This window comes from Ruditapes philippinarum, unplaced genomic scaffold (assembly GCF_026571515.1).
Source record: "Ruditapes philippinarum isolate M1 unplaced genomic scaffold, ASM2657151v2 ctg11831_1_1_1_1, whole genome shotgun sequence".
NCBI lineage: Eukaryota > Metazoa > Mollusca > Bivalvia > Venerida > Veneridae > Ruditapes > Ruditapes philippinarum.
This window is the reverse complement of record NW_026866087.1, coordinates 1-11,420: the sequence shown is the minus strand read 5'-3', so window position 1 is coordinate 11,420 and position 11,420 is coordinate 1. Positions and strand designations below refer to the sequence as shown.

The following is an 11,420-nucleotide window of genomic DNA, read 5'->3' as shown; positions in this document are numbered from 1 at the left end:
GATGTGTCATGCGCAACACCCTGACCCCTACCTTAAAGGTCAAGGTCACGCTGGGAGGTGAAAGCCTAAAATGATCTAGTACAGAGTATGATGCCACGTCTGGCCGATGCAAATGAAATTTCATTTGTGAATAGCCCAAATACCGTGATCGATGAAAAAGGTTACCTACTGGACAGGAAATGTACCCTGTAACTGACCATATCCTGTATTGATTTTGTATTTGTCACGTTTTGTGGGTTTGAAACAGCAATAACAACTATACAAATGTATTTCTGTTGAGACATAAACAGGATTAATCAGAGTGAGAATAACCGAATGACATAAAATTAGTCAACGAAGTCAACGATGCTTTTATTTCCTGAGTGATATGAGTCACGGATTTATATTACAAGGATCGGACACTTTCGTTTAGCTTAAAGTCCCGTCGCGCGCATGCGCGGAATCGGATAAAGGTGGACAGAATGAGATGGCGGAATGCGCGGAGTACGAAATATGACAGATTTTCACCGGAGTATGTGGTGTTATTGCAGCTTTGTGAAAAATTATACACATATGAATGTATTGATGCAGTATTATTTTGTGTCGCTAAAGTATTAATATATGAAAATATGCTGATAGAACGCTGCAACGCTTAGTTAAAAAGTACCTAATTTGAAAAATATTCGCCTATTGTTTAGGCATACTCTCTACACTTCGCCGCCCTTTTACTTCAAGCACGAATTTTTACCGCGATTCAGAATAAGATAATTATTTTTAACATGGTTTAATGATGGCATTGCAAAAAATGTTTCTTGATTGCTAAAAAACTTTTAAAGAAATTCATGTTTGAAATGTGTCTTTATTTCTGTGAATTATTTCCAAATGATTTGTACATTTTTTATTTGATTACCTGTATATTAGTATAAATATAGTAAATATTCTACTAATAAGTGTATTAAATATATTTTCAGACCATTCTAGACAAGCATTCCTATATAGATGAATTCATTAGATTGGCAAGGAAGAAACTTTTATTGGCATAGAGAACAGCTGTTTTATAATATTATTTTTTATTTTGAAACATAATTTTTTCATGGTTATCCTTAACGATTCACGTCAAATGATTTATTTATCACATGTTTGTTTTCATTATTTTCAGAGAAAGCACTATACAAATTTAGTTGTATATTTTCAATTTCATTTATAAATGTTAATAAAGAAAATAGATTTAAATTGTATTTATATATATCCTCTTCAGAATCATTTTCTTACCACATATGCCATGGACTGTAATTAAAGACCGCGCATATACAAAATACATTGTATACATTCAAATTCTATTTGTTTTTGAAGATTGAGTGTTGCAATTATCACATGTAACCTGGTAATGAAAGTTTGGAAATAAAGTTTTTTAATTATCACTTACCCCCTTCAAAAGTAATTAAACTTGAAAGAAATTTAAGCGATGTGTAAAAAAATAATCAACAGTTACTTTTATTTCGCAAAATACTGACTCAAACTGTAAAGATTTTTATTGTTTTTCTAGCGTTACATTAATAAGTATCATAAATATCTTTCTACAGGCATTCAAATAAAAAGAATAATCAAAATATACGGATTAAAATATACGAGTGACATTAAACAGGCCGGAATCGAGACAGCCACACGAGAGAACTTTACTGTTACGATGATTGTTTACTTCACTGCCACCGACATTTGAAAACAGATTTACAAAAAATAATAATGATATAAATGATGAATGAAATTTAAATATTCTATGAATATGGCAATATTGACAATCTCGGCAATATTTTGTATTAAAAAAATGAATAAATTTTCTTCACGTGTAAAGGCCGCAATACATTACCCGTAAAACAATTGTGCGTTAATAAATTTGACTACATAACCCAATAAATTCTTAAATATTGCATCTTTGATCATCTGTGAATAACTTACTTCGGCTTCTTTTTTATTTTGAAACTGAAAGTATTATGGTACCGTAATAATAAATTTCAAATACCTGCTTTTTATATAAAAAATGTAAATTTACCGCGGATTTCGTCAAGTTAATTTTTTAACCGTCGTTGCGGACAGATAAACTGTACCTTTAAAAAATAAATTAGATATTTGAATTAAACAAGTATTTTTCTTAAAATAAACTTTAAATCTCCAAAATCGGATAATAAATGGAAAAGCTGTATGGTATTTTGTAAAGTAGGTATCCGTTGCGAACGGGCATTTACGCTTAGCGCCGGTAAATTATCGATCGATGTACCTTTATCGGGTGCACGACAAGATATTAAAGCATTTATATAGGGTTAACTTGGAGTGTCCGATCCCTGTAATATAAATCCTGTAATATAAATCCGTGTATGAGTGTGTTTAAAAGGAATGTACTAAAGTATTAAACGAGACGCATAATTGCAAAACTTTGACATAAACGATGTTACAAAACCATTTCCATCAACTAGTTTATCAGAACTAAATCGAGCTAGTATTCGCAATATTGTTTAATCAATAGGATTAATCCTTGTTTCGAATGCCTTTGGCAGATATTTCATTGAAGGTCCATATTTTACAGCGACCATTGTTATGTGTTGAAGGGATTGGCAGTGATCAATTTTTTAATACTTTGTCGTTTATTGAAATCTGCAAAAGATGAGCATTTTTTCTTTATAAAAGGTTTACAATTGATTCAACTATTTGAAGTCATATTCAGCCAATAACTTTCATTGAATAATTCCGATGACGACGGTGATAATGAAATCTATTTTTTCCCATTGAATAATGGTTAGTTGTGTGGCTCTAAGTGCATTTAGTCAAAAGCGAATGTCAATAATATGCTCACCTGTATTTGAGCCGCGTGACGACAAAACCAACATAATGGGTTTACGAACTATAATGTTTATTGTTAAAAATGTATTCTTCATCGGGTTTCACTCCAGTTTCGATAAAAGTAAACACATTTCCAATTAATGTGTCATGAAAAGCAACAGGTTTTGACACTCAAGCTTATTTGAATGAAGAACTTATTTCATATGTATGAAGTAGAATATGTTAAACCGAGCGAAAAAGGTATTAAAGGTACAGGAATAAGGTAATAAGAATCTCTGTAAAAAGCGTCCTAAAATATCCTCTTAAAACAACAACATCAACAACAGCAAAAAACACCTAAAAAGCCACACAGTGTATTAAGCGGCACATGTTGATAAAAATCAAAGCTATATGAATTATTTCAACATTTTGTTTTTTCTCATGTAGGATCTTTTGAAAATATGTTCGCTCTTAGAACTCTTGAATATAATCCTTCAATTGGAACTTATCTTTAATGAAGATATATCATTGTAGTTGTAGTCGTTAATTACAATTCTAACAATTATTTAGGCATCTGAAACTTTCATTTTAATAGAAAGACACCATTTAAAAGAATGGACTTTTACAACTCGTTTCATCCCAAATGAATATAACGTATCACATCTTCAGCAGATCGACATAAAAAACAAACGCAAAGATGGCAAAATATACCTCTTGTCTTATTTTTGACTTTGCATCGTATGAAAAATAGAACAATGTTTTACACAAATTGGGAATAATATTTATTTATTCTATATTTTTTGCATGATTCTAAACATTCAAAGACCAGTAAGTTTTGTATGATGTTAAGTCACACCGACACCTTATCTGATATACTTAAGTTATTTCTTGCATATGTTGACCTGATTGCCACCTTCATTGTGATTCGAATTTCCCGATAAACTTGTTTTTAGCCATGCACTCAAAAACCGTCCTTCACATATGGGCATAAGAAGAAGTTTCAAAATATCGCTGTCCGTGGGAACAAAACATATTGTTGATTTTTGTCAGAAATCAAATTGTTTCAAGTAATTTGAAACAAATATACTGGAAATAATAGACTCAACTTTTAATGGGCAAGATTGTTCTGCCGGTTTACATGCCATGCTTGTTCTCGAAATTGTGAAATTTAAAAATTTTCAGCGGTTAAATTTAAAACCCAGATCGCTTTTTTAAAATTTGTAAAAGCTCGATGATGATTGGCTGTTTGAAATGTCGCGAGAAAGTGACCTCCTATAGATGCAAGTCAAATCCTAGTGCGTAGCGTTAATTAGAAGCTCATTTGTAAATTACTTTAATTATTAGGCGTCACTTTTTTCATTTAATCGAAATTATTCTTGCTGTTATTCACCGAATAGAGAAATGAACACTTATCACAAATGTATAAATGGCGGAAAGGGAAATTCGAAAGGGACACAGAGAAAGTTTTATGATATTTTTTTAGAATACAATTTTTTTATTTCACAAATGCCAGTAGCAGTTTATATTGTTTATATTCCTTACTTTGTTGACAATTTGAACGCGAAGACATGCTCAGCTGTAAGCAGCTATTTCTTCTTGAAAGCAGTAACCTAAAGCTTTTGTTTCTTGAATCCATCTATTAACTTTGTAATTTTGTCCTATATATTATAAGTGGTTCTAGATTTTGACATGAAATGGCATCTCTGCTGAAACCACAACTTTCACATGCGTTCGCAATGGTTCAGTTCCCTGACAAAAGGCAAAGGGCAACACAGACACCCACGGAATAGTTTTAGTTTTAACTTAATGAACCACATGTTTTTAGTTCATATTGTAACGGTACACAACATTGAACCTTTAGGCATAACGAATAACCGTATACTATACACTTGTCGTATTTATAAACAAATAATGTTACAAATTTTGATTCAGTCATAAATATTAACACTTTATGTTGATCAAATGTTATCGTAGTTTCATCACAAAAACTAACTAAATTTTCAAACCATGTCACTGTTCACCATCCTGTTATACCTGTTGGTTGATTTCTTGGATTGAAATATTTTGACAGATATTTTATCGAAGGACCTAACCTGACAAAGATCACTTCGATGTTTGTAATCAAGCCGTGATGGTTAATTTTTGGAAGCACTTTGTCGTTTACTGTGATCTGTAAGAACAAAGTCATTTTAAATATCAATCCAAATTTTCTGCATTTTATTACGATGTATATTTTCTAACTTTGTTGTGAATGTTTACTTGTCAATTTTGTACCAATAGAACATAGAACAGAACATAATTTTATTTAGGATTTGTACATAGTACATCATCACTGCAATATAAATACACACATTGTAAATATGTCACGTTTCTATTTAACAAACAATAAAGGATTTAATATATAATATTGAATTCCATGTAAAGTTGGAGAATGAACAATTCTGGATTAAAAATTAAGAGGTTATTATCATCACTTATAATATAATTTCCTAAGCAGAGTATAAACATATTTGATACAACAAATCAATTGAAATTTGAGTATAAATTTGTAACAAATATAGAATTTAAGTGTTAGTACTAACAAAAGTGTTCCTGATTTTAATCGATTCTCTCAGATATTTAGCTAGATTCATTAGTATAATTTTATTATTAGAAGAAATCAGCTCAATAAATTTACACATTGATGGTCTTTTGTAATAATATTGTTTCACATATTTTTTCCTTATGTCTACATAGCATGGGCATATCAAAACAAAATGGTATTCATCTTCCAAATCCATAGTATTACAAAATAAACAATATCTTTCACTCCTTGGGATTCTATTTTGCCCATATCTACCCGTTTGTACCCTTAGTGTATGTGCAGACATTCTAATTCTTGTGATGTAAAATCTAAGATTCTTACGCAATATGTTAAGGTAGTTTTCGTATGAAAATAATTCTTTACAATTTTTATACAGTTCTAAAACTGTTTTCAGAATTATTTTCTAAAGATGAATGCCATGTTTGTATATAATTATCAATAATTCTTTGTTTAAATAATTTTGGAAATGATTTACTATCAATATTTACAATATTATTTTCAAAAAAGTATTCGGATAAACCATACATATTTAGCATTTCTTTGACATTTGACACCCAGTTCTTTTTACCTTTGTAACAATCAGATAAACTTAATTCATATATTTTCCGTAAAATTATGTTGTCAGTATTTATCAATTTGCACCAAAATTTAATTATTCTTACATATCTATTTATATACAATGGATAGCGGCCGAGTTCGCCGTATATACTGACATTGCTTGTATTGGCTCTAACATTTAAAATTCTTTTGCAAAATTTCAAGTGAATACGCTCAATATCTTTTGATTTGCTATAACCCCATATTTCTGATACATATGATATGATTGAGCCTACAAAAGAATCAAATAATTTACATAATAATTTGGGTTTTAAATCCATGTCTTTACAATTTATCAATAATGTGTTCATTGCTTTTAAAGCTTTACCGGTTAAATGTTCATTGTTAAGAGAAAAATTGCCTGTATAGCTGAACACTGTACCTAGGTAGTTAAAGTGATCTACTACTTCTATTGGCAGACCGTTATACGTCCATTTTTCGTTGATAAAAATACGCCCTCTTTTTCTAAAAACAACAATTTTAGTTTTCATGGTATTAACCTCTAATCCCCATTTAAAACAATATGAATACAAAAGATCTAAACTGTTTTGTAAATCTTCAGGAGTTTTACCTACAATGGCCATATCGTCAGCAAAAAGCAATAAAATCAAAACAATATCATCAATCAATAATCCTGAGTTTAAGTTATCTTGTAAATATAATTCAAGGTCTTCTACGAATAGGGAGAACATTAATGGCGAAGTTACCTCCCCTTGACGTAGGCCAACAGCATACTGGAAAAAATCTGAATATGTGTTACAACATCTTACACATGATTTTACTTTGTCATACATATTTTTAATGATTCGTAATATTTTTCCTTGTACACCACATTTATACAGTTTCATCCATAATGAATTTCTACAAATACTATCAAAACAAGATTTCAAATCAATAAACCCTACATATAAACGTTTATTATCATTTAAATAATGTTGTATTAAAGAATGTAGAATAAAAATTGCATCAACAGTTGATCTCCCCTTTCTAAAGCCAAATTGGCAATCAGAAATAACCGAATATTTTTCACAAAATATTTCAACTCTATTAGTTAATATAGAAGTAAAAAGCTTGGACATACAGCTGACTAAAGTTATTCCCCTATAATTGTTAACTAATTTCGGATCGCCTTTTTTATATACGGGCACAATTATACCCTCCGTCCATTTGTCTGGATAAAACCCAGAGTCTAAAATGGCATTAAAAATATCACACAAATGATAACAAATAATATCAATAGACTCAATAAAATATTCGTTTAAAAGACAGTCTGAGCCTACAGCTTTATTTGACTTAAGTGTTTTTACAGCTTTTTTAATTTCTTCACATGTGATAGGTAAATTCAATTCTTCATAGGTACAATCATCACAGTTAAATTCGTGCTCATTACAAAAGTCATTACATTCATTATTGTTGGAACTGAATTTATCATTAGATAAATTTTCAAAAAACAATTTAAACTCTTCAAGAGTAATGTCTTTAGAAACATTAGCCTTTTTCTTTTTAAATTGTCCCCAAAACTGTTTGGGTTTACAAAATCTTAAACGTTCAATTTCAGAATATTTTTTGGACATAAAAGTTTTCTTTTTCTTTCGGATTAAATTTTTATATTCTTTCTTACATTGACACAAATATTCCCTACTTGCTGGGGTTTTACAATATATAAAACGACTTTAAGGCATCTACATATATATTCTTTGAATTTCTGCATTCGGCGTCAAACCAATCAGCATCCTTTAAAGACTGACTATCTGAAAATTTAACATGCATTTTATTTGTATATGTTCTTGAAAAAAGAGGGTCTGCAACTTCCCTTATTAAACAGGTAAAACTATTTATAGTGCTGTTTACGGCCTGTCGATCACTGGTATTTATCTCTGTAGTCAGTTGATTTAGATTAGGTAATATGCCGATCAAACCTGCCCTAAAGGTATCCCTTAGGTTCGAATCCCATTTATATTTTATATCAACTTTCTCCTGTTGTACAGGTATACGATACTTAGTATGTAATGAAAATTCTATAGGGGCGTGGTCGCTTAACTCGTTAACTTGCTGAACACAAAAATGATTGATATTTGTGAAATTTTTCTCATTGGTTAAAACATAATCTATAACAGAAGCACCGTTTTGAGAGACATATGTATACATTCCAACATTATTATCCTTATATAATCTACCGTTAACTAGCCGAACATTGGTTGATCTACAAAGATCAATCAATTTTACACCGTAACTGTTACATGTTTTATCTAGTGAGGCCCGGTAAATATATTTATCAGGTACATATGATTCATCGTCAAAAGATTGATTTATGCTGTCAAAAATAATGAAATCGTGCTTAACGCCCACTCGGCTGTTAAAGTCACCAGTTAAGTATACTGACCCCAGGGCTTCAAAATGGGTAATGTCATTTTCAATACAATCAAAAAGGTTTACATTTACTGTATTATAAGCGGGGGAGTTTTCACACCATAAATAGACACCACAAATATAAATATCTGCTTCGTTATGAAAAAAGTTCTTGTCTAATTTTATCCAAATTAAAGTGTCATACCTATTTTCAACAATTGTAATACCATCCGATATCGTCTCTTTATAATACAGTGCAACCCCTCCACTGGGCCTTTTAGCATTACGATGCTTAAATTTCCTGTAAAAATTATGCGTTACATATCCATTTAAATTTATGTCACTAGTTTTGTGTGCAAATGTTTCAAACAAAAAAATAATATCATGTTTACGAACAATGTTAATAAGTTCAATATTGTCTCTCTTTGTTTTGTCTAAACCATTTATATTCCAAGAGAGTATTTTGAGTTCATCTCCATCGAATTCCTAGTCTCTGATTGGTTTTCCGTCGATGTAGAGGGTATCATAGGATATCCATGAAGTCTTGCCTTGTTCCCGGGCTGCTTTCATTCTTGGTAAAAGTCTCTTCCTTTTATCGTTACATCCTTACATGTATGTATGTTGGTATCTGGGGAAAAAGTATTAATTCATCAGATATGAAGAAATATTCTTGTTGTGCAAAATATTGAAGAAAAAATATTATATTGTAAGAAAAAGCATCGCTCAACGCTTGACAAAACACGTTGTAACTAACGGGAGAGTAAGATTTAAAGCGCTAGGAACGTTTGAGATATTTTATAAGCTTTCTGGCTTCTAGAGAAATTATTCTTTCTTCTCATATGAGAAGGAGGAATTATGATTATTGAAACTCACTGAGGCGTGATGATGCATTCAGAATGTATGGATCGAGCCATTTTATTTTATGGGGCTGCGCCATCTTCTTATGGAAGTTTTACTTAGAGTTTCGATGTAAAGATTATAACCATTAGTAACTGTTAAGTATACTAACGGTGTCACATGTCAGAGATGACCATAGAGGGTAGTTCTATCACTAAAATAACTATTTTAAAAATAGACCTTTTATATGTATATACCGATTTATTGATACAATAAAATCCAATACATTCATTATCAATTTACAATTTTATCTAATAAAATGTTAGTTATTTTTTATAGTTAATTTTTTATAGTTATAGAACTTAAATCCACTTAATATGCTAAGGTAGTTATAAATTTTAATTATAGTGACTGAAAGAATATTTTTAAGGAAAATATATCGAAAGCAAGTATAATGTCTAGAATATGTCACATACGACCTATAAAGGTCAGTGTATAAGCGGCAAAAACAAAACGTTACGATTCCCCGTAGGATGAAACAATTTACATTGACAATTTCTCAGAAAAGGAAAACAAAATACTTTATGGTAAACAGTTTTGGTATTTCACACTTTTGTTATCATTTGCGTCTTTTTTTTTCGGGGGGGGGGGGGCAATGTATTACACATTTAGCGTTCCCGTTCTTTCCTTTAAAACATAGGACATTGATATGAAAACAGTTAACAACTGAAGAAATTTTGACTTGTTTTATATTCAAAGACAAATTTGATAGGCCATGTAAAACTATCAATATATTTTATATTTAAAGAGAAAGAATGTATATAAGCTTTTAGCTGGTGAATACATACCATATACACCAGCTAATCGCCACAGTCAATATCATCTTTTTCAATCACATCATATTAAAAAATACAAGGGACGCCACTCAAAGTGAATTAAAAAAACATCTTAACTTAATAACCATAAACGCTTACCTTCCAGTGATATTGGAGTATCTCAAATCTGATCTTGTAGATTTTGAAGTCCTGGAGAGGAGATGCAAGTTTTTCATTTTCATTTTGACCAGAAAGACCCACATTTGTTAATACTAATTGCGTTGAATTATCGTTGAATTTCACAGCTTGTATTGTATTTGTTGTGTCTCTGAATGTTATAGTTAACCTAGATCAAAATATTAATAGTTTAATGATTAGTATAATTGAACATTGCATGAAGTATAATTGAGATGCGTACACTTTTTATTGAACAATATAAAACAAAAGCGTCATATGCGTAAGTCGGGGCGCCATGTAAAAAATAGCTTACAATAATCAAAACATTTGCTTTATCAAAACATAACTGTTACTGTCAAATGGTATTGTACTTGCGCATGAAAAGCATGCAAAAACCATTTTTTTATTTAATATTGCCACATCAGACATACATCTTATGCAAAAATAATGACTCGAACTTCCTAAATCCCTGTGCGCTAGGTCTTGTGCTTCTGTAGACGTTTATGCACGAACAAATATGCATTTACCCCCAAAAATATTAAATTTTACAAAGTTGAAAAGATAATTGAACATGTTATAAAAGATAAACTGTCAAGAATTATATATAGACACGCGCCTTAATCAAATATAGCAAATGAAACCTACCTGTCTGTATTCGACTTTTGAAACACGAAATGAAATTTGTCTCCAACTTTTACCTCTTGGTATATGTAATGTTGATATATTTGATTGTATGAATTTTCAAAGGATGTCTGCAAGAAAGAAAGAAAAACTTTAGGACAAGGAAGGCTTTTTTCATAACCGGTATATCCTTTAGGCATTGCACTCATATTTTATCTTCTTTACAAAGATATTCTTATGTCAAACTTTCAATGCATAAACTAATGCATATTTAAAAATAACAGACATGTATATCAAGACCCGTTTAGTTTCTACTGACCCTTTTATAATTTAACATCAAAAGATCGTCAAACCATTGACAGTATTTGTTTTAATGTTTGAACAAAAAACATGTCATAGATAAAAATAGTGTACGCATTTTACCTTTTGATCAAAAACCCTATAAAATGCAGACTTTTCTAAGTATTCAAAGTCTTTCTCGATAAAATTTGAGTTTATCGATGAGGGTCGAGCTAGTTGTTCGCAATTATCACCTCCTTCAGCAATTCTTACGAAAGAACTGTCCAATGACTTCATTAGGTTGAACGCGCATTCTATCAATTTTGCAGACGACACTCCGTTTGGAGCAGATTGGACTTGTGAAATAA

At 30.7% G+C, this 11,420-nt stretch overlaps 2 protein-coding genes across 2 annotated transcripts; both read right to left on the bottom strand.

Annotated features, from left to right (window-relative positions):
* Nucleotides 1-3,661: 3,661 nt before the first annotated feature.
* LOC132731277 (uncharacterized) lies at nt 3,662-11,414 on the bottom strand. The gene is made up of 4 exons (XM_060717432.1): nt 11,197-11,414; nt 10,798-10,904; nt 10,135-10,321; nt 3,662-4,963 (listed from the first exon to the last, which is right to left on the bottom strand). Exons 1-4 carry the CDS (start codon nt 11,347-11,349, stop codon nt 4,811-4,813), a joined length of 600 nt encoding a protein of 199 aa, XP_060573415.1. The 5' UTR covers nt 11,350-11,414; the 3' UTR covers nt 3,662-4,810.
* On the bottom strand, nt 8,491-8,921 carry LOC132731276 (uncharacterized; the record flags this gene model as incomplete). The annotated part of the gene is given in 1 exon segment (XM_060717431.1): nt 8,491-8,921. A coding segment is annotated over 1 exon segment (112 nt), but the record flags the coding sequence as incomplete, so codon positions are not given.
* Nucleotides 11,415-11,420: the final 6 nt, after the last annotated feature.